This window comes from Heteronotia binoei, chromosome 4, assembly GCF_032191835.1.
Source record: "Heteronotia binoei isolate CCM8104 ecotype False Entrance Well chromosome 4, APGP_CSIRO_Hbin_v1, whole genome shotgun sequence".
Classification (NCBI taxonomy): domain Eukaryota; kingdom Metazoa; phylum Chordata; class Lepidosauria; order Squamata; family Gekkonidae; genus Heteronotia; species Heteronotia binoei.
In genome coordinates, this window is record NC_083226.1 from 77,450,626 (window position 1) to 77,474,440 (window position 23,815).

A 23,815-nucleotide genomic window follows, 5' to 3' on the forward strand; every position below is an offset into this window, starting at 1 on the left:
AAAATACCAGTATATTTGCAAGATTAAAAATAAACAATTAAAGGTCCTACTATAGCCTCAGTTTAGATTAAAAGCATACAGTGCAGTCAAACAAAGATCTTAGGGGACCCTAACCAGGCACACATTTCAGCCATGTGGCCTTCTTCGGTGGTCCTTTTACATTAACTTTGTCAAAGTAGCAAGACATGGTTTTGAAAAACTAAATGTAAGACATTATGTCAGGTTTGTAGGGAGCCTTAAAAAAGGCAAACCAGAAACCAGTTCTCCAGCACATTGCATATCTGAATGCTTTCCTGTTGCCTCAGGAACTGAATGATAATTTTTCTTCCACATGACAGTGAAGGAAATTATTTTTTTTTAAGCATGAATATGTTATGTATGACATTTCTAGTGTTCCAGCTACTCATAGTATAATAGAAAGCAAGAATTGTGTTGTCCAGAAACATTCTTTACACTGTCTTGTGTCTTTTAGTGGGCAGTTTGCAGTTGTAAGGAAGTGTCGTGAGAAGAGCACTGGAACACAATATGCTGCAAAATTCATCAAGAAACGGAGAACAAAATCCAGCCGTCGGGGAGTAAGCAGAGAAGACATTGAACGAGAAGTAAACATATTAAAAGAAATCCAGCACCCCAATGTGATCACACTACATGATGTGTATGAGAGTAAAATGGACGTCATTCTTATTCTGGAACTGTAAGTAATTCTGAAATAATTTGGGGAGTGAAAATCACACAGGTTGTCTCTCTTTGGATAGGCAATATTCACTGTTGAACAAAGTTATATCATATAGCTAGTAGGTCTGAAGCTGCTTTACACATAGTGAGGCTATTGGCCCATCTAACTCAAACTGACTATTCTGACTAGCTGTAGTTCTCCAGAGACTTAGGCAGAAATCTGAGAATCTTCTGAATATTAAAGTATTAACCCTATCCCTTCATCTTTATTACTTCTGTTCAGTCCCATATGGTTAAACGAATCCATATGGGGCTGCACATGTGGAGACCAGTTGCAAAGGTGGAACTTCTTTACCTTTTTAGTGTTTTCAACAATGCTAGGAGCACTCATGAAGTTGTCTTGTGCTGAATCAGACCCTTGGTCCGTCAAAGTCAGTATTGTTTGCTTAGTGGCTTTCCAGGATCTCAAGCAGAGGTTTTTCACATCACCTCCTGCCTGTTCCATTTAAATAGAGATGCTGGGGATTAAATCTGGAACCTTTGGTGTACCAAGCAGATGATCTGCCAGTGAGCCACTCCCATTTCCCTTGGCTTACATTGGTTCTTTCTGCCTACTTCCCTTGGCTTGCATTGGTTCTTTCTGCCTAAATTGATTTATGACCAAGGGATGGGCGCACTCTTCCCCTCAGACCTTTCTTTACCACTTTAGAGGTAGGACATGTTACAGCTTTTGTTGTGTGCTTCCCAAGGTCAGGGCTCTTTTTCTAGCAGGAGCTCCTCTGCATATTAGCCATGCCCCCCTGATGTTACAATCCTCCTGGAGCTTACAGGAGGCCCTGTACTAAGAGCCTTCTAAACTCTTGGAGGATTGGCTACATCAGGGGGGCGTGGCCTAATATGCAGAGGAGCTCCTGCTAGAAAAAACGGCCTGCCCAAGGTGATTTATTTCTGAGAAGAATAATTCTTCTGAGGAGATTTTTTTCAGGTTTTGTCAGTCATGTTCTCATTTGGTGAGCTAATTTGATGGCACTTTTCAAAACGTTTACTAAATTTGATTTTAAAATGGCTGAATCCAGTGAGCATTCATTGCGCCTATTACGCTTGGGCAAGTCTCACAGTGTTAATGCTTGCATGGCCTGCAAGCCATTCACTCCCAAAGCCTAACATGAAATGGCCTCCCATTTGAAGGTGGCCCTTGACTCCTTGCCTTTGGCACCCAGGTAGGCACATGGTCCATTGGATCAAGACCAAGAGATCACTGATCACTGCTCCCCCTCCTTGCACTCATTGTGGGAGGCAAATAACCCATTATAGTGAAGGAAGTCAGACTGACTTCGAAGGATCATTTTAAAGGAGTCCAAGAAGAAGTCAACTATGTTCCTATGTTCTAGCAGCCTCCTTAGTATCCTTGTCCTCCCACCTCTATGTATATCACTTAATAAGGCATGTAAACCAGGGGTGTCAAACATGCAGCCTGGGAGCCGAATCAGGCCCTTGGAGAGCTTCTATCAGGCCCCCAAGCAACTGACTGTTATCTGCTTCCTTCTCCCTCTCTCTTGCTTCCTTCTGCATAACAGCTTGCTTTGCAAGGCTTGGTCAATCACAAAGGAGCTACAGAGCAAAGTTTCTACTGGCTGAGGCTTCTCCCTTGGGGAGGAAGGGGGAAGGAAGAGTTTGCTTTGCCAGACTTTCTCAATCATACAGCAGAGCTACTGAGCCAAGCCTCTGTCCCTTGTGTTGGCTGAGGCTCCTCCCCCTCCTCGCCCCCTGAAGAAGGAAGGAAAGAGCCCGAGCCCCCTGTGCCCAGTTCCCTGGATCCTGTGGAAGAGATAAAAAAAGAAAGCACCTATAAGACCGAGTGCTAATGTTTTAAGCATGTTTTATTTTAAGTTTTTAAAAAAATCGTTGGGTTTGTCTGTGTCCTTTATAAAGTTTATATCTCTGCTTTGTTGTTGTTCAGTCGCACAGTTGAGTCCGACTCTTTGCGACCCCATGGACTAAGTCACGCCAGGCCCTCCTGTCTTCCACCATCCTCTAAAGTCTGCTCAAATTCCTGCTAGTAACATCAGTAACTCTTGTCCATCCATCTCATCTTTTGCCATCCCCTTCATCTTTCGCCCTCTGTCTTTCCCAGCATCAGGATCTTCTCCAGTGAGTGCTCCCTTCTCATTTGGTGGCCAAAGTATTTGAGCTGCAGCTTCAGCATCTGACTTTCCAGGGAACAGTCAGAGTTGATTTCCCTAAGGACTGACTGATTTGATCTTTTTGAAGTCCAAGGGACTCTCAAGATTCTTCTCCAGCACCACAGTTCGAAAGTATCTATTCTTCTGGAAAAAGCTTTATGTCTTGCTGAAAAAAAGGTAGTCCCACACTTCAGGATTAAATTTCCTCCATATATCCTCCAAGTTTTCTTGTTTGACCAATTCAAAAAAAGACTTTGGCAATTTTCCTTTCTTATTATTTTTTTCCCCAGACCTATCCAGTGTGTTCTTAATTGTTCCATTAAAGTCCCCCATTATCAAAACTTGGTCATATGTCACTTCATCAAATCGTTGTATAACGTCTTTTTAAAAAGCATCCTTTGCTCCATTTGGTGCACACAGTCCCAGTAACGACGGGTTTTTTGTATTTAATATTATTTCTACCGCTACAAATCTTCCATCTTTATCTTTAAACACTAGTTTCGGGTGCAATTCTTGTTTAATATAAAAAATCACTCCCCTTTTCTTCTGTTCAGCCAGTGAATGAAATTCTAGTCCCAATTGTTTATTCCATAAAAATTTGTAATCCTTTTGTTTGATATGTACTTCTTGTAAACAAATTATATTACAATTTTGCTTTTTAATCCAATGAAACATTGCCTTTCTTTTTTGTGGTGAATTTAGTCCATTTACATTCCAAGATAATAATTTGTAATCCATCATGGTGCAAATTCTTTATGTTCTTCATAAAATCCACGCAGTTCCTGTGTGCTTGTAATTGTAATCCTTTTTCCTTGTAGCTCAAAGCTCAAACCTTCAGGTATTATCCATCTATACCTCATTTCATTGTCCCGTAATTTTTCTGTCAATTTCTTATATGCTCTTCTGTCATTTATCACTTGTCTTGGCAACTCCTTCATAATTCTTACTCAGCTGCCTCCCACTATCAATGTCTTTTCAAAGTTTTTATTCATGATTTTCCCACCATTTCTTTTGTCATGTATCTTATAACAACATCTCTTGGTAGATTATTTTTTTTTGCATATAGTGAGTTCACTCTATACATATAGTCATACATGTTTCTAGTCCCTTCAGGATCTTCCTCCAAAAATTCTGCAATCATTTTTATTATATATTCTTTCAAATCAGTTTCTTCATCCTCAGGTACTCCTCTCAGACGTATCTGGGTCTCCATCAATTTGCAGTCATAAATTGCCACTTTTTCTTGTATTTTTAACAAGGTGGAATCATGTACTTTCACTCTCCCTTCCACTTCTTGCACTTTTTTTGATGTCACAGTCTCATTTCTGAGATCCTCTATATCTTTTTTTAACTCTTCAATATCTTTTCCAATTTCTTTTTTGGAAGCAGTTATCATCTCCATCCCTTTCATTATCCTGGCTTCCATTGCATCTAATTGGTCCTGCATTTTCTCCAGTGAAGCAGTCCTTGCACGGGTTTGCTTATGGTCTGACATGTAAAAACACCGAAAATTTTGACCTCACCAAATTAAATTTCAACTATCAGATTTAAAAGAGTGGGGCTTGCTCTTTTCAATAAGCCTAATTTCGCTATCTTCAGAGCCTCCTGGGCTCAGATATTAATTTTTAAAGTTTTTATTTCTTCCAAAATGGCGGTCGTGACTTTCTGCCTTACTTTAAAAAAAATTCCTTTTTCCTCTAGAGGCTTCTAAAATAGTTATTAACAGTAATGTCCAATAGTATTTACCTTATAATCGTCACCTCTGTCAGCTCCATCAATTCTTAATATCTCGAACACTTTAAAAATGTTATTTAATTTTTGGCCTCCTAGCAATGGTCGCCAGTGTTTTTCTATGATATTATAGTCCTAGAGTAGGCTGGCTGCTTCAATGATTTCCCTTTTCCATCCGATACTTCCTGCTTTGCTTGCCACCAAATCCCGTTTTCGCTGGTAGAGAGATCTCACGATGCTTGACGTATTTCCTGTGTTGGCTGTGGAAGCTGCAAGTGTATGACGATGGGGCTTTTTCTCCAAAACCATAAGTAGACAAAACAATAAATTCCTTTCCACTTTTTAGCACTGTCCTTTAAATTTACAAAGTCCAAATTTCACACCTTCTCCCCTTCTTCCAAGCTTTCTAGATTTCAATTTCCCACCTTCTGATTTAATTTTGTTTAACTTTAATTAGTCCCAGAATGAAAGATAGCAATCTGTACCTTTTCTGTAGTTATTCAGATCAACACCGGTCTTGTATAGCTTTAGATGTTTAGCCGTATCAAAGAAGATTAGGATCCTGTCGAGCTTATGTCAAATAAATGACTCTGGAAACTTCTGCAGATGATGAAAATGCAACTTGTCTCCGGAGATCCCTCAAAGCCTCAAAGGAGCCCCCCCCCCAGGGACTCCCTTTTAGCCATGGTAAATCTCCTCAAAGTTTCCTGTGCATATCTTGGACTGATCTCTGACTGAGAAAAGCAGGCGGTAGGCATTAGATTGCCTTCCACTACCCCAAACAGAAGTTCCAGCCTGCTCCCCTTCTGAGAAGCAGTTCAGCTCGGCATTTTCCAACTCCGGAAGTCGCCGATAGAACTTAATTTTCTGATGGTGAATAAGAAAACTCTGAATTAGTACATGGTCTGAATGTAATGTAATTATATGCTATGGCATTTGAAGTATTTAGAGTCTGTGGGTGGTAATCATTCTGGTGTTCTGCTAATCAGAGTTTAAGAACGTACAGTTCTTTAAGGAGCTATACAGAATTTGTTCAATAATCTTAATAGGGAACCAGAAGATAAAATTATTCAGGAATGCACATCGACCATCATAAAGATGTTTTGACTAATATCTCTCTGATGCTATATGAAAGAATATTATATTAGGAAAAGTTCTTTGTCTCTGTGTTTATACAATATTGGGTACATTTAAAAACTTTAAAAGTCAAATCTCAATATTTTTGTTTCATGTTAGTGAAATAGGCATTTTTTACAATTTAATTTTAAATTTTATTTTGCTTAACTTTCAGTGAAGTGAATAAACTGCTTCAATTTAACAAGTCACATGTTGCAACACAATGAATCACAAAACAACTGCTGGGAAGTGTAGCAGTCTTCTTTGCTATTTGATGAAATCACCACCTGTATGCAATTTGTTTCTTACATTTTATAATGGGAAAAATGTATTTATATTCTCTTCTTCTATTATGATACTCCCTTTCTGTTATGGATTTCTTTCATACAAATAAGTTTCCTTATCCTTAGTCCCTTCTCTTTTACAGGCTTCTTCTTTCTTTACTTTCCATCCTTTATTCCCAGTTTTTATGGTAGTTATTACTACCTGTTATGTGTGTATTAAAAATATATATAGTGAATGTATTGAGCCAGTATGGTATAATGCAGGGGTGTCAAACATGCAGCCCGGGAGCTAAATCAGGCCCCCAAGCGACTGGCTGCCATCTGCTTCCTTCTTCCTCTCTCTTGCTTCCTTCTTCATCAAGCTTGCTTTGCCAGTCTTGTTCAATTTCACAGGAGCTACAGAGCAAAGCCTCTATTTTCTCAATTGGCTAAGGTCTTGGGGAGGAAGGGAGGAGGAAAAGCTTGCGTTGCCAGCTCTCTCAATTGCACAACAGAGCTACTGAACCAAACCTCTCTTCCTTCTGTTGGCTGAGGCTCCTCCCCATCCTGATTCCCTTAAATGGAAGGGAAGAGCCAGAGAGAGCTTCCTTTGCCCAGTTCCCTGGATCGCAAAGGAAAGATACAAAAAAAGCACCTTTACAACCAACAAGTGCTGATGCTCCAAGCACTTTTTTAAAAGCTTTTAAAAAATCTTTGTGTTTGTGTCCTTTATAAAGTTTATATCTCTACTTGGCATTACATTTTATGACATAAATGGCCTCATATATATCAGATTTGACCCTCATGAGTTCAACACCCCTGGTGTGTAATGGTTAAGAATATTGGACTAGAATCTAGTACCAAGTTCAAATCCACATTTGTACCATGGAAGCTTACTAGCTGATCTTGAGCCAGTCACATTCTCTCACCCTAACCTACTTCACAGGGTCATTGTGAGGATAAAAATAGAGGAAAGGAGAATGATATAAGCTGTTTTGGTTCTCCGTTGAGAAAAAGGGCAGGATATAGATAAATAAAATAAATAAAACATATTAGGGTTTGTAGAGTCTTTCGGGCTCAAGTGCCGTGTTCTACTGGAGAAAGTTTTTCTTCCAGACGTTTCGTTCTCGGCTGCGGAGAACATCCTCAGTGGCGTTGCAGCCGGAGCAGGCGCTCTGACCTTCTTGGCTGCTGTGCATTGAGTGAGGCCAGGGCTGCTGGAGAGCTGCTATTTCTAGGCTGGAGGGGGTGTGGTGAAAGGGCAATAGGTTTGTGGATGTGTCCATTGTTTGGTGGGGCTTCCTGGAAGGGTAGTGATAAGGAAACTGGCTGTTGAATGTGACCATTGTTCTGTGTTAATTGCTGGGAGGGTTGGAAGGGGTGTGAAGATAAGGAAGATGGTTGTTGACTGTGCTGATTGTTCTGTGGAATGTGCTGGTTGTTCTGTGAATTTCTGCAATTTATAGTCTGTAGGGTGTTTTGCAGAGCTGGATACCAAGACTGGTGGATGGAAATGCCTTCTTCCTTTCTGTTAAAGTTGTGCTGGTGTTTGTAAATCTCAATAGCTTCTCTGTTCAGGCGGGTATGATAATGTGAGAACGTAGAAAGGAAAAATGCGAAATCTTTTTTTAAAATATATTTTTTTTAAAATCCAAAAATGATAACAGGAGCACCTGTAACTTTGACCAACACATTTCCTCAGTGACTCTTGCTAGGCAACCACACTACTCCAGGTTGGGTTTATGTAAGGAAAAAGGTGGGGGGGCAGGGCCTTTCCTGTTTTGGCCTTTGAGGGAGGACTCATTAGGGCCAGACCTGGCTAGGTTTTCTAGCTCCAAGCTGGGAAATTCTTGGAGATTTTGTGGTGGAGTGTGAAGAGAGCAAGGGTTGGGGAGGGGATAGGCCTCATCTGGTTATTATGCCATAGAATACCACCCTCCAAAACAGTCATTTTCTCCAGGGAGGCAGATCTCTGCATCTGGAGTTCAGTCATAATTATGAAAGCTCTCCAGGTCCCACCTGGAGGTTGGCAAACCTAGACCTGAAAGCAACCTCTGGGTGACTTTATACCACCTAGGCCTGGCTACTTGCCACTGTTCAACAGCAGCCTCCCTATGAAAGCCAGTGTGGTTTAATGGTTTGAACTTTGGAGTAGGGTCTGAAAACCCCAAGTTCAAATTCCCATCTTCCTGTGGAAGCTCACTGGTGATTGAGTGCCAGTCATATACTTTCAAACTAACCTACCTCATAGGGTTGTTGGGATGATAAAAAGGAGGCAAGGAGAATAATATAAGCTGCTTTGATCTCCACTGTGTAGAAAGGTGGGATACAATTGAAGTAAATAAATAATGACTATAACTGAAGATGAGAGGCAAATGAATGGCAGGTTGGGGACTGGCGGAGGAGAGAATGAGACAGTCAAAGGGGATTACAAATATGTAATCTTTCATTGAAATCTGCCTCCATTCCTGAGGACTAGAAGGTAATAAATGTCACCCCCATCTTTAAAAAGGGTTCCAGAGGAGACCTGGGAAATTACACACCAGTCAGTCTGACTTCAATACCGGGAAAGTTGGTAGAAACCATTATCAAAGACAGAATGAGTAGGCACATTGATGAACACGGGTTATTGAGGAAGACTCAGCATGGGTTCTGTAAGGGAAGATCTTACTAACCTGTTACAGTTCTTTGAGGGGGTAAACAAACATGTGGACGAAGGAGACCCAATAAATGTTGTTTACTTTAACTTCCAGAAAGCTTTTGATAAAGTTCCTCACCAAAGGCTCGTTAGTAAGCTCGAGAGTCATGGAGTAAAAGGACAGGTCCTCTTGTGGATCAAAAACTGGCTAATTCATAGGAAGCAAAGAGTGAGTATAAATGGGCAGTCTTCGCAGTGGAGGACGGTGAGCAGTGGGTTGCCGTAGGGCTCAGTACTGGGTCCCATGCTCTTTAACTTGTTCATAAATGTTTGGAGTTGGGAGTAAGCAGTGGAATGGCTAAGTTTGAAGATAACACTAAATTGTTCAGGGTGGTGAGAACCAGAGAGGATTGTGAGGAACTCCAAAGGGATCTGTTGAGGCTGGGTGAGTGGGCATCAACGTGGCAGATGAGGTTCAATGTGGCCAAGTGCAAAGTAATGCACATTGGGGCCAAGAATCCCAGCTACAAATACAAGTTGATGGGGTGTGAACTGGCAGAGACTGACCAAGAGAAAGATCTTGGGGTCGTGGTAGATAACTCACTGAAAATGTCAAGACAGTGTGCGATTGCAATAAAAAAGGCCAACGCCATGCTGGGAATTATTAGGAAGGGAACTGAAAGCAAATCAGCCAGTATCATAATGCCCCTATATAAATCGATGGTGTGGTCTCATTTGGAATACTGTGTACAATTCTGGTCACTGCACCTCAAAAAGGATATTATAGCATCGGAAAACGTCCAGAAAAGAGCAACTAGAATGATTAAAGGTTTGGTACACTTTAAAACGCTTGGGGCTCTTTAGCTTGGAGAAATGTCGATTGCGGGGTAACATGATAGAGGTTTACAAGATTGTGCATGGGATGGAGAAAGTAGAGAAAGAAGTACTTTTCTCCCTTTCTCACAATACAAGAACTCGTGGGCATTTGATGAAATTGCTGAGCAGTCAGGTTAAAATGGATAAAAGGAAGTACTTCTTCACCCAAAGGTTGATTAACATGTGGAATTCACTGCCACAGGAGGTGGTGGCGGCTACAAGCATAGCCAGCTTCAAGAGGGGATTGGATAAAAATATGGAGCAGAGGTCCATCAGTGGCTATTAGCCACAGTATATATGTATATGTGTGTATATATACACACACACACATATATTTGCCACTGTGTGATGCAGAGTGTTGGACTGGATGGGCCATTGGCCTGATCCAACATGGCTTCTCTTATGGTCTTATGTTCTTAAGGGGAGAGGATATGGGAGTTGCCAGGAGGAGAGAAAGAGGAAATAATGTAAGGAAGCGGATACAAAGGAGAGTGAGGCACACACCCTACACAAATTCTTGAGGGTTCGTTGCTCTCCCAGCGGCTGGCACCACAAAACTGGGCCACAGGTTTCCTAGAAAGAGGCTGCAGGATAGGGGAGGAATGCTTAAGAAACAGGAGCAGGTAAAGGTAGGTTGGTGGGTGGGAAGGCGATATGGTTGCAAACTCCTGTTTAGGAAATCCATAGACATCTGCGAGGTGTAGACTGAGGATTGTGAAGTTTTAGGAGAGGAAGGACCTCAGAAGGTCTAATTCCAGGTACATCACTCTCCAAAGTGATCATTTTCTGCAGGGGAAGTATAGTTGCCAACCTCCAGGTGGAAGTAGAAAATTAAGCCCTAAGTCTCCATGGAAAAAACATATCTTAAGTCTGTTATTTCACAATCTATATAGCAGGGGTGTCAAACATGCGGTCCAAGGCCTGAATCAGGCTCTCAGAGGGCTCCTATAAGGCCCCCGAGCAACTGGCTGTCATCTGTTTCGTTCTCCCTCTCTCTTGCTTCCTTCTGCAAAACAGCTTACTTTTCAGGGCTTGCTCCATCACACAGGAGCTGCAGAACAAAACTTCTATTTTCTCCCTTGGCTGAGGCTTCTCCTGTCATGCCCTGACACCTCCCTTGGGGAGGAAGTGGGAGAGGTAGAGTTTGCTTTGCCAGGCTCTCTCAATTGCACAGCAGAGCTTCTGAGCCAAGCCTCTCTTCTTTCTACTGGCTGAGGATCCTCTCCATCCTGGTCTCCTGGGGAAGGAAGGAACGAGCCAGAGCCGAGCTTCCTTTGTCCAGTTCCCTGGATCACATGGGAGAGATACAAAGAAAGCACCTTTAAGACCAATGAATGCTAATTTTAAGGGTTGTTTTTTTTTTAAAACCTCTTTAATCTTTGTGTTTGTCTGTGTCCTTTATAAAGTTTATATCTCTGCTCCCTAATCTTAAATAGGTACACACACAACCCGGCCTAACATGGCCCAACAAGGTCTCCTTTATGTCAAATCCAGCCCTCATTACAAATGATTTTGAGATGGCAACCCTAAGGGGATTTGATCTCTGTGGATAGAGGATCCATTGTGATTCCAAGAAAGCTGCAGGTTGGCAACCCTAGAAGAAGAGAAGGAAGCAGAAAAAAGAAAGTGGCTATGGGACTTTCAGGAAATGGAAAAAGGAAATGGTGGGTGGGAAGTGAGATTAGTCACTTGTATAAGCTAATTCTGATCATTGCTAAATTTGTTGTTACTTAAATACCGAGACTGAAGCCATGAACAGACAAAGTAGATCTTTTTGTGAATTGCCCCAAGTTTGCTGAAAACTCTGAAATCTTGTTTTAAAAAGTACACTGGGGGATTAAAACCCCACAACATTAATAGGAGCAGCGCATGTATCTTTAAGAAACAAATGCCCTCTCAGTGGATATTTGTAGGTAACACCAATAGTATTACAACCTTGAGCCCTGGTTTCTGTCTGTAAAAGGCAGGGAGAGGGAGCAGGGGCCTTTTTGGCAATGTTTTGGCATTTGTGGCACCTCCATTAATTCTTGCAACATCATGCAACTTGAACCAGATTTTCCCAAGGGGAGGGGGAAGCTAAAGACAGTAGTGGCAGATAAATGTAAGTTAGATGGTGAGTGGAAAGGGCAGAATGAAGCAGGAAAAGGAGATAAACTATGGAGGCTTTCAGGGAAGGTAAAAGGAAATAATGGGACAGGGGGAAATGAAATGATCTTCTTCGTGGTCTCTGTGCTTCACACTCATGGGATAGTGCGCCTGCGCCGATCCCCGAATCGGTACCTGAAAAAGCTCAGGATTTTTTCGCGCTCGGCGCCAATGGGCATGCGCAGGCGTCCCAATGCGCATGCCCACCAGCGCCAGCGCGGGGATCCCGCCAGTTCCTTTCTGACCGCTGCGCTGAGAGGTTTTCCTTTCCGTTTCCCCGGTCGGTGAGAATCCTTGGCTTTGCCTTTTTTTCTCGTCTTAGCTCGTTTATCGTTAGTTAGTTAGTTAAATTTATAGCTTAGTATAGTTAGTGTTAGTATAAAAAAAAAAGCGTTCTTTGTTGGTTTGGCGAACTGCCCCTTGGGGTGCTTCGCTCCCGCTTTCCCCCGTTTTCTCTCAGATCATTCTGAGTAGTTTTTTCTGCGGCTTCTTTCTTTGGAAAGTCGCTGGGGGTTTTTCAAGCGCTGCCGTGCTTGTGGAAAGAAGATCGCCCCTCCGGATGGCCATTCCCTGTGCCTGTTGTGCCTGGGAGAAGCGCACCGGGTTGAATCCTGTCCGCACTGTCTCCGCTTCTCGAAGCAGACCAGAAAAAATCGGACGGCTCGTTTATCGGCGGCGCTCATCGAATCGGCGCTTCGGCCTCATAGACCGATGGAGTCGTCGGTACCGAAATCGACCAACGCCCCGGCACAGGAGCTTGCATCGGCCGATGCTGCTCCGATACTGACTCCGACTGATCCGCCGGAAGAGCGTGGCTCCACAAAACGTTCCCGCGAGGGCTCGGTGGATACGCCCGCTAAGAAGCGCTGAGAGGACTCGGGGACCCGAGCTCCTAAGAAGGCGAAATCAAAGGAGAAGCGGAAGCGACCCCGCACTCCTTCCCCATCGGCGTCGGCGATCTCTAAGCCGCCGAAGAAGATCTTGGCCTCTCCACGCCGAAGCCCTGTGAGTCAGCAGCGTCTGTCGGCATAGGAGCAGGAGATCGACCTGACCCAACGCTCGTCATCTTCTGGGTCCCGTCGGCGGTCGGCTAGCGAATCGGCCTCGGAGGTGGAACAGTCGGCACCGATAGTCCCGTTGGTTCCGTTCAGACCTCGGGACAGACGTGCACCGGAGCCGTTTCATGCGCCTCAACGCTTCCCGATACCACCATGGGAGCAACGCAGGTGGCAACCGCCCTACTCCCGGTACGACTCCTGTCATTGGTACCCGGAGGACTACCAGGACTGGGAGCGAGCGTCAGAATATTCTTCCGTGTCGAGGGTCTCGCACCGATCCAGGAAGGCGTCGGCTTCGGTGTTGGTCCCCCCGGATCGACAGTTGGTTCCGGTTGAAACTCCGCGTAGACCACTGCCGGTCCAGCTGCCGCCGCGAGAGTCAACCCCGATCCTGTCAGAGCATTCCACCCATCAAGACTCTTCATCGGAGTCGGACGGTGAAGTCCAAGACTTAGACCCTTCACCGGTCTCCCAGACGGCTGAGGATCTTCCGATTTCGCCATCGGAGGATCTAAAGTCTTATGGGGACCTTGTGAAACGCATCGCTGCCACCCTTCGATTACCCGTGACCCAGCCAGAACCCGTAGTGGACGACAACGTGTTCGACATAATGCAGAAGAACACGTCCACTGCGGTCGCTCTACCGGTTACCAAGGTGATCCTTCAAGTGGTCAAGGAACCTTGGAACAAACCATCTTCGACGCCGGTGTCATCCAAACGGCTGGACCACATGTACAGGGTCCAGGAGACGGGGGCTGAATTCTTATTCACCCATCCACGCCCTAACTCGGTGGTAGTCTCCTCCTCCTCAAAGGCCAGGAAGGTTCACTCCGCTCCACCGGACAAAGAAGGGAGGAAGATCGACAGAATGGGCCGCAAGGTCTACTCAGCTGGGGCACTCGGCATAAAAATATCTAACTATGCAGCCTGCATGGCTAGGTATCAGTATGCCGTGCTGGAACAACTTGCCCCGTTCCTCTCTTCTCTAAGTGAGGACAAAAAGGCCGCTGCAACCAAGCTGCAGAAAGAAGGTCTTGCTGTGGCCAGACAACAACTGGCTGCAGCGAAACACATGGTGGAAGCCTCAGCCAAACAGATCACCTCTGCAGTCTGCATTAGGCGTCACTCCTGGCTTCGGTCTACGGCACTCCACCAAGATACAAAAACCTTTATCGAGGACCTGCCTTTTGAGGGTGATGGGCTCTTCAGCACCACAACTGACACGGCGCTGCAAGAGTTCGATAAGAGTGTCAAGACCTCCAAGAACTTGGGCGTCCAATCCACCCCCAAAACTTCTAGGTCCAAGCAGTGGCCTAAGCCCTGGACCAAGAAGCCCTATCAAAGGTTCTCCCCTGATCAATGGCGTCCCCGGCCTGCACAGCCTGAACGACCCTCCTTCTCTGGTAACGGCAGGAACCGTTACGGGGCCCAGCCCTCCAACAAGTCTAAGGGGGCTCGTCCTCAGAAGCAGGGGGTTTGACTTCCTGCAAGCACGCGTCATCGTTCCCACTGTTGGCTCTTCCATCCGCCTACGCCTTTTCCTGCCTGCCTGGGAGTTGATCTCCACAGACAGGTGGGCACTGTCCATCGTAAAAGAGGGCTACAAAATAGAGTTTGTTCAGACCCCAAACCAGTCCGTGGTAGTTACCACTCCCCCTTCCCCACCTCTGCTGGCGGAGGTGAACAACCTCCTACAGAAACAAGCCATAGAGGTGGTTCCGCCGGAGGCCAGGACAGGAGGCTTTTACTCCCGTTACTTCCTGGTCCCCAAATGGGACGGGGGTTTGAGGCCTATCATGGACCTTCGGAGTCTGAACAAATTCATTCTGTACCAGAAGTTCAGAATGGCTACCCTGCAAACTATCCTGCCCCTCATCAATCAGGGAGACTGGATGGCGACCCTGGACCTCAAGGATGCCTACTTTCATGTCAGCATCCACCCTGCGTTCAGGCGTTTCCTAAGGTTTGCAGTGGGTGCTCGGCACTTCCAGTTCAGGGCCCTGCCGTTTGGACTGTCTACCGCTCCTCGGGTGTTCACAAAGCTGATGAGTGTGGTGGCTGCCCGCCTTCATCTTCAGGGAGTTGTTGTCTTCCCATACATCGACGACTGGCTTCTTGTTGCGAAGTCGAAGGAAAGTTTGACAACGCACATTGCCATCACTCTGCGTCTTCTCGGCACCCTGGGATTGCAGGTCAACCTGGAGAAGTCCCATCTGACTCCATCAAGGACAGTTCAATTCATAGGGGCTCTGCTGGACACAGATCAACACCGAGCATTCCTTCCTTCGCAGAGAGCAAAGGACATCATCAATCTGGTACAGCTTCTCCAAAGGCGGCAGTGGCGCACGGCTCAGCAGCTCCAGCGGATGCTGGGGCTGATGGCTGCGACGACAAGCGTGCTATGTTTCGCAAGACTGCGAATGAGGGGACTGCAACTGTGGTTCTTACGCCATTTTCGTCCGCTCAGAGATTCGCCCCGAAAGAGGTTTTCCATCCCACCCGGGACTATCCAATCTCTGCAATGGTGGGGATTGGAGAGCAACATCTGTCAAGGGGCTCCCTTTCATCTACCAACCCCTACTGTGACTATTGCCACCGACGCTTCCATGTGGGGGTGGGGAGCTCACCTGGAAGATCTATGTGTGGGGGGCCAGTGGCCTCCGAAACTGAGTCGGTGCCATATAAATTACTTGGAACTGCTGGCGGTTCACTTCGCCCTTCGCTCCTTTCGCCCTCTGTTAGCAGGGAAGACTGTGGCACTGCTTACGGACAACACCACTGCCCTGTGTTATATAAACAGACAGGGGGGGACAGTGTCACGCAGACTGTGCTCGCTGGCGATGGACCTCTGGACGGAGTGCCTCCAGTGGGACATTTTTCTGAAGGCAACACACCTGCCGGGGGTCCTCAACATTCAGGCGGACTCTCTCAGCAGGGGTGGAGCTCTCCCACACGAATGGGAACTGCAATGGCGGTTCCTGGAGCCGGTGTTCCAGCGTTGGGGGTACCCACAGCTAGATGTCTTCGCCACAGCGGAGAACAAAAAGTGCCCCTTGTTTTGTGCCAGGGGAGGTGCGGATCCAGCCTCGCTGGGAGACGGACTCCTTCTTCAGTGGGGGGGCTGGTTCCTTTACATGTTCCCACCCTTGCCTCTACTGACAAGGGTAGTCCACAAGTTAGTTCAGGAGAAGCCACGTTGCATCCTGGTGACTCCTTGGTGGCCCCGTCAGAGTTGGTTCTCGATCCTGCTCCAGCAGTCGAGGGGGGTATTTTATCAGTTCCCGACAGATCCGGACCTGTTGTCGGCCCAGGGCGGGCACGTACTCCACCACAACGTGCCTCACCTGAAGCTGACGGCATGGTTCATCGATCAGTAGGGTTTTCCACCAGGGTCCAGCAAGTCCTCCAAAGCAGCAGGAAGCCTTCCACTCGTGCCTCTTACGAGAGGAAGTGGAAGAAGTTCGGTAACTTTGTGGCTGACTCCCCTACGTCGCCTGACTCCGTTGGGCTTTCGGCAATTTTTGAGTTTCTTTTAGCCTTGGTGGATGAGGGGCTGGTATTCTCCTCCATCAAGGTTTATTTGGCGGCTATCTCTGCTTTCCATGTTTCAGTAGAGGGCTATTCTGTTTTCGCTCACCCTCACTCCAAGAGGTTCATGAAGGGACTGTTCCGCCTTCATCCCCCTTCTAGATCCCCTCCACAGTTGTGGGATTTGACTCTGGTTCTGGACAGGTTGACTCGTCGTCCTTTTGAGCCCATGGCAACATGTTCCTTACAACTTTTGTCCTGGAAGACTGCATTTTTGGTTGCCATCACCTCAGCACGTCATGCGGGGGAGCTCACGGCGATGCGCTGTGATTACCCCTACCTTGCCTTCAGGGAAGCGGGGGTCTCCCTAGCTCCAGACATTACTTTTCTTCCCAAGGTGGTTTCCCAATTTCATCTTAACTTAGAAGTTTGGTTACCCACGTTTTACCCTAGCCCTTCCTCGGATGAGGAGCGCAGGCTGCATGCCTTAGACGTTAAATGTGCCCTCTTGTTTTATTTGGATCGTTCACGGGGCTTTCGTAAGGACAACCAACTTTTTGTCTCCTACTCTGCCCCCAAGTTAGGGTCCAAGATTTCGTCTCAAAGGCTTTCCAAGTGGCTCACTGAGACGATTAAACTTTGTTATTTGTTATTTGTTGGCGAAGAAGCCTTTACCTGGACCTGTTCGTGGACACTCCACAAGGGCGATGGCCACGTCGGTGGCATTCCTGAAAGGTGTGTCCCTTTCCGACGTCTGCAAGGCGGCTACCTGGTCTTCTCCGCATGCCTTCATGAAGCACTACGCGCTGGACGTGCATGCTCAGCAGAGGACTCGGTTGGGAGCTGCGGTGCTGCAAGCTGTTTCTTCAGGTTGACCGTCTTCCCACCTCCAGGTATGCTTTGCTTGCTAGTCTCCCATGAGTGTGAAGCACAGAGACCACGAAGAAGATAGACAGGTTGCTTACCTGTAACTGTAGATCTTCGAGTGGTCATCTGTGCATTCACACTACCCGCCCTCCTTCCCCACTGCTGACGGTCTCCCTCCAGTAAGAGGCTTTCGGCGATCAGGAAGGAGCTGGCGGGATCCCCATTGGCGCCGAGCGCGAAAAAATCCCGGGCTTTTTCAGGTACCGATTCGGGGATCGGCGCAGGCGCACTATCCCATGAGTGTGAATGCACAGATGACCACTCGAAGATCTACAGTTACAGGTAAGCAACCTGTCTTTCTCTGGTGCCAGTCTCCTTCAGAGAATGTCTTCACCTATATACGTAACTCTATGCATGAAATAATCCAACAGCACTCCAGTAATTACCATACCTTTCTGAGGTTAGGCTGAACGTTTCAATGAGCAGGACCTTTTCCCACTCAATTGTTTTGCATTCTGTCCAAATAAATTAATTTGGTGAGCTTTCTTTTGTCCATCTAGAGATAGGACCAGGGCATTTTTATTCTGTATGGACAGGTTATAAATTGATAAGTTTTACTATTGAGGTTTTAGGGATTTTGTGTTTTTTGGATTTATGGTTTGATTTTTATTTTATGATCATCTGTTATTTTTATGTGAGATATCTTGAAGTTATTTGATGGATGGAGACATGACAAATTCTTAAGAATTTACAGGCAGAATCTAAACCTGTAATATCTGAGATTTTTCTTAATATGGTATTTCAAACAGATACTAAATAATTTAAACCATACTGACATTTGGTAGAACATTGTAAAATATTTTGTCTTAATAAGTATGCAAAGATGTATGAACATGTTAAATATATAGCATTCCTTCAAGCTACTGTAATAGTACTGTAATACTGTATAGACACAATAATACTGTACTGTATAGTACTGTAATACTGTACAGACACAAACTCAGAATCTTTATGTGTGGGACCACAAAGAAGATAAACAGGTTGGTTACCTGCAATTGATGATCTTTGAGTTGTCATCTGTGCAGTCACCCATATCTGCCCAACCTTCTGCTTACCTTTATTTATTTATTGGATTTATATCCCACCCTCCCCGCCAGAGCAGGCTCAGTTGGAACTTTAGTTGATGGGACTTACCAATGGTTGTTTGAAGGAACTTAGTGGGACGCCACTTTTCTCTCTGCTCCAGGCATGCACAGAAGATGCCTGCTTCTCAAAGCAAGGGAAAAGCATACAAAAAAAATCACCAAAATCTAGCTCTGGTATCTCTCCAAGGTTGGGTCCTGTGCAGGCACAAACCGATCATCAGTTCTGAGTAAGCAACCTTTTGTGTGAGTATGGTCTGAACATAATTTTTGAAGAAAATTTTTCTAAATTTAGTTTTACATTTGACTACTTAAATTGTTTCGAGCTGAAAACATGGTTCCCATTCATAGGTGCCGGCATCATTTTTAGTGGCCATCAAAAAATTTTCAAGTTCTGGAATGTATACAGGATTGCAGTATTTTAGTTCAGATTAAAATGCTATGTAATTTACATATAAAATGTGAACATTGGTTTCAGTAATCTGTAAATAATGTTTTTGGAATGCTTAATATGATTGTGCAAAGTCCCTGAGACAAAAAAAAATCTGTTAAAGTGTGTGTCATTAACTACTGCTCATATTCTCACAGTGTTGCAGGAGGGGAGCTTTTTGATTTTTTAGCTGAAAAAGAATCTTTGACTGAAGAGGAGGCGACAGAATTTCTCAAGCAAATCCTTAATGGTGTGAATTATCTGCACAGTCTGCAAATAGCACACTTTGATCTCAAGGTAAGATTTGCATCCTTTAAACCTTAGATATCAAAAATAAGCATCAATCTTTGTGTAAAGCAATAATTCTCAAACATTTCAAAGTAGGACCCACTTCCCAACATAATGTGCGTTAACTCTACAGGAACCATTTGCCAAGTAATTCTGCATTACCATCCCAGATATCACAGAGCAAGTTTATGGTTCATTTATCTTTAGTACTTATAAATAAATAGCATTACTGAGTAACATGCTGTATTTCATGGCCATTCACATTGTGCAGAGACAAAATGTTACTACTACTCCTTTCTGCCCTTGGGAACCAGTTACAATACTGTCATAACTCACTACTGTGTCTCAAGGCACAGTGAAAACCACTGTGTGATACACATATGTGTGCATGCCTTTGAGCCCTCACAAATTAGGTTCCATTTCCCCCCTCAAGGCCTGTATGGGAGGGGCTTCACCTAATTTCAGTTCAGCCTGTGTAGGTTATGGTTGCAAGTATGTGTAGATGTCTTCCCCACTGGCAGCAATAAAGAAGCCCTATTGTTGAAGCTGCCAAAGTCTCTTTATGTACTGACAATCTGGATAAGTAGACTCATTCCTACACATCAGATCCCAGAGGATATTACATCAGGTAAGAAGAAGGAGTTTGCCAAAGGACTTTCTGGTTCAGAATCCCGTATTGAACAGGGCGTAAGGAACATTTTAAGCCTTCCTCTATGCTAAGCTTTACCAGGAATTTAGGAGAAAACTGGCAAAAATGGGAGTAGAAATGAAAACTGTGCCTACAAGTTACAACAGCTGATAATGAGTCAGAGGGATCTTCATCGTGGTCTCTGTGCATTCCCATACATGGGTTTTCCGCCTGGAATGAACCCGACCTCGAAGAATTCAAAGCTAGCCTAGGCATTTATTTTGGCGCACATTCCCTCTTGGTCTGGGGAGCAGGCATCCACTGCGCATGCCTGGAGCGAGAGGAAGGCGCTCCACCCACCCAGTTTCTTTCTAACCGCCGTTTGGGATACACCTACCTCGTTGCGTCTCCTCAACTACACTACATTTTTTCTTCATGACTTCTCTTCTTCTACTTCACCAACTGGTATCGTTTAAAAAAAAAAGACTTCTTGCTATTTTCCTTTCCTCCCCCCACCCCCTCCCGGGCGTATGGAAGGGAAGGACTCCAAAGCATCTTTTTAAAAGTGTACCCGGTGTGGGATCAGAATTCCCTCAACTGACGGACACTCTCTATGCCTATTTTGTCTGGGGGACAAATACTTCTTTCCCAATTTTTAGCATTGTCCTTATTTTAACAAAGTCCAAAGTTCAATCTTTCTTTTCTTTGTCTTCCCTTCTTTTTAGATCACTCCTTCCCTCCTTCCAAAATTATTTAGTTTGCCTTAAAAAAGTCCCGGAGCAAAAGATTGTAATCAGTTACCTCTCCACTGATATTCAGCTTAGCTTCGGTCTCTCCAACAAAAGCCTTCCTAAAGGGCATTTTACATCTTCAACCTCCAGTTCACCAACTGCAACCCACATGGAGCTTATCTCTTGTTCTGAGCCAACTAATGAAACCCCCCTTTGAGCCAATGTCATCTATTCCACTGCATCTCTTGTCATGGAAGACGGTGTTGCTAGTGGCACTCACGTCTGGCAGGAGAGTCAGTGACATTTGTGCTTTTCAGTCAGATCCTCCATACACTATCTTCCACCATGACAGAGTCACTCTACGCCCTGACCCTGCGTTTTTACTGAAAGTCGTCTCACCGTATCACCTGGGAAAGTTGACCACCTTACCTTCCTTCTTTTAAAAACCTTGTGACATGGGTCAACGGACCCTACACAATCTTGACGTACGTTGGGCTCTCACTTACTATATTGAAAGGACACGCCCCTTCCGTAAGGACCCTAGACTCTTTGTAGCCTGTGGAACTCTTAAGCAGGGGCACAAAATCTCTACCCAGAGATTTTCAAAGTGGATTGTGGCTGCCATTGCCTTATGCTACCAACTGGCTAAACAGCCCATACCTGAACACTTGTGAGCTCATTCCACTCGAGCTCTCTCCATGTCATCAACCTTCTGTACCAATAGCGGACATCTGTGCCGCTGCGATCTGGTCTTCTCCATCTACATTTGCCACACACTACGCTTTAGACGTTCGTGCTCGGCGAGACGTATCCTTCGGGAAGGCTGTACTTCGTTCCATTTTTGACTGACGTCTCCAGTCTATTTCCCTGTAAGTACAATACTTCTTATTCCTATATGCATGGTTAACACATGTTCTTCTATTACAGAACCAGCACCCGCCTCCGTGCACTTCAGCTTACCAGTCACCCATGTGTGGGACTGCACAGAGACCACGATGAAGATAAACAGGTTGCTTACCTGTAACTGATGATCTTCAAGTGGTCATCTGTGCAGTCACACACGCTCGCCCAGCCTTCCCCGCTGCTAGTCTATACTCTACTCTATTAACATTTTTCTCTATACAGCATCTAGAAGAAACTGGGTGGGTGGAGCGCCTTCCCCTCGCTCCAGGCATGCGCAGTGGATGCCTGCTCCCCAAACTGAGAGGGAATGCACGCCAAAATAAACGCCTAGGCTAGCTTTGAATTCTCCGAGGTCGGGTTCGTTCCAGGTGGAAAACCCATGTGTGTGACTGCACAGATGACCACTCAAAGATCATCAGTTACAGGTAAGCAACCTGTTTTTATAAAATTGCTGTAACTCTGCACTGCATAGTGGACACAGCACTGGACATATATGTCTGTCTGACATCTATGTAGACCCTGCGGACAAGACCCTAGCAGAAGCCCTTGCTACATTCAAAAACTATTGTGAACCTGTGGGAAACAAAATTGTTTTTTTATCAGTTCTGGCAACTTTCTTAAGAAAGCACAGACTCCTTTGTTATGATACTCAAAGAGAAGTCTGAGCATTGTGAATTTGTGACTTCCATGGACTTGATGTTAAGGGACAAGATTGTCTTCAGTATTTCAGATAGTAAAATCAAGGAATGGCACTTGGAATCCCCCAATTTAACTCTGACGCAATCAATTGACATCTGCAGAATAAAGGCCAGAGGAAAATAGTGACAGACTTCACATTTCTGGGATCCAAGATCACTGCAGATGGTGACTGTAGCCATGAAATTAAAATACGTTTGCTCCTTGGGAGGACAGCTATGGTGAACTTGAGCAGTATAATAACAAACAGAGACATCACCCTGCCAACAAAAGTCCATGTAGTCAAAGTGATGGTATTCCCAGTAGTAATGTATGGCTGTGAGAGCTGGACCATAAGGAAGGCTGAGCGCAGAAGAATAGATGCTTTTGAGCTGTGGTGCTGGAGAAGAATCTTGAGAGTCCCTTGGACTGCAAGAAGATCAAATCAGTCAGTCCTAAGGGAAATCAACCCAGATTGTTCCCTGGAAGGTCAGATACTGAAGCTGAAGCTCAAATACTTTGGCCACCGAATGAGAAGGGAGCACTCACTGGAGAAGATCCTGATGCTGGGAAAGACAGAAGGCAAAAGAAGAAGGGGACAGATGAGATGGCTGGACGGCATTACTGATGTAACAAACACAAATTTGAGCAGACTTCGGAGGTTGGTGGAAGACAGGAGGGCCTGGCGTGACTTTGTCCATGGGGCTGCAAAGAGTAAGACTCGACTGTGCGACTGAACAACCAAGAGTAAAGACCATTACCAGGAGGACTCAAGCATTTGCAATGACCCCAAGCTTCCAGCAGTTCACCACAGGAAAGAATAATGAAGATATTTCCTCAATTCCCTTCAAGTTAAATAGTGAAGGTATTATCAGCACATTGCAGAATGCCTGCAACACAAAATGCACAGAACAAAGACAAATGTGACACTAGCTGCTTTTGGGGGTGCAGGAATCAACATGAGAGGTGTGATCATGGCTCACTGCAAGAGTGGTTCTACCACATGCAGTATCACATTCTGTATTACTGTTAAAGGGGATCCACCATTATTGGCAGGTCAGCCTGCATGGCCCTTTACTTCTGACATATCCTGACAGACACCTGGTCATAGAAACTCAGGAGTCAGTAGACAAAGAACACCTTGCTCAGACACCACTTCCATCAGTAAGGGGACCTGAGCAGGATATGGATGCTTCTCCTGCAGTGGCAGAAACAACTGATGTAACTAGGCAAACACAGAGATGGGGTTGCCAGGGAAATTCAAGAGCTATGTTATGGGATAGTGGTAAAGACTATTCTGCACCATTCCTCAAGTACTAGTGACAGAAGACTCCCAGGTCTGATGTGGTTTTGATACATTGGCAATCAGTTGGTAAGATGTCAATGTTAGCTAGAAAGGAGATATGATATATGTATGTGTGTATGCTTTTAAGTGAGCCTTCACAGACCAGATCAAGATGGGTAGTCTGTCTCTAGCAATCAAAAAAAGCAAGAGTCCAGTAGCTCCTTAAAGACTAACAAAATTTTGTGGCAGAGTATGAGCTTTCATTAGTCACTGCTAACAACTGAAGAAGTGCCTCAAGGATCTGTCCTGGGACCTGCTTTTCTCAATAGCTTTTTCATTGATTTGGATGTTTTAAAATAATTTGGATGAAGGAATAGATGGAATGCTTATTAAATTTGCAGATGATATTAAACTGGGAGAGGTGGCAAATACAGTAGAAGATAGAGTCAGGACACAGGATGATCTTGTCAGGCTGGAAAACTGGGCTAAAACCAATGAAATGAATTTTAACAGGGATAAATGTAAAATTCTGCATTTAGGTAGGAAAAATCAAATGCATAATTATAGAATAGGGGACACTTGTTTTGGCATTAGGATGTGCAAAAAGGATCTAGGGGTCTTAGTAGACCATACACTGAACATGAGTCAGCAGT

At 44.9% G+C, this 23,815-nt stretch overlaps 1 protein-coding gene across 4 annotated transcripts in view; it reads left to right on the plus strand.

The window, feature by feature from the left end:
- DAPK1 (death associated protein kinase 1) overlaps positions 1-23,815 on the plus strand; it is a 165,912-nt gene that overhangs the window by 53,360 nt on the left and 88,737 nt on the right. For all 4 annotated transcript variants that reach the window (XM_060235449.1, XM_060235445.1, XM_060235446.1 and 1 more), the window contains exons 3-4: positions 473-694; positions 18,811-18,949. In XM_060235449.1, the coding sequence (XP_060091432.1) occupies positions 473-694; positions 18,811-18,949 (361 nt within the window). The remainder of the gene's footprint in view (positions 1-472; positions 695-18,810; positions 18,950-23,815) is intronic.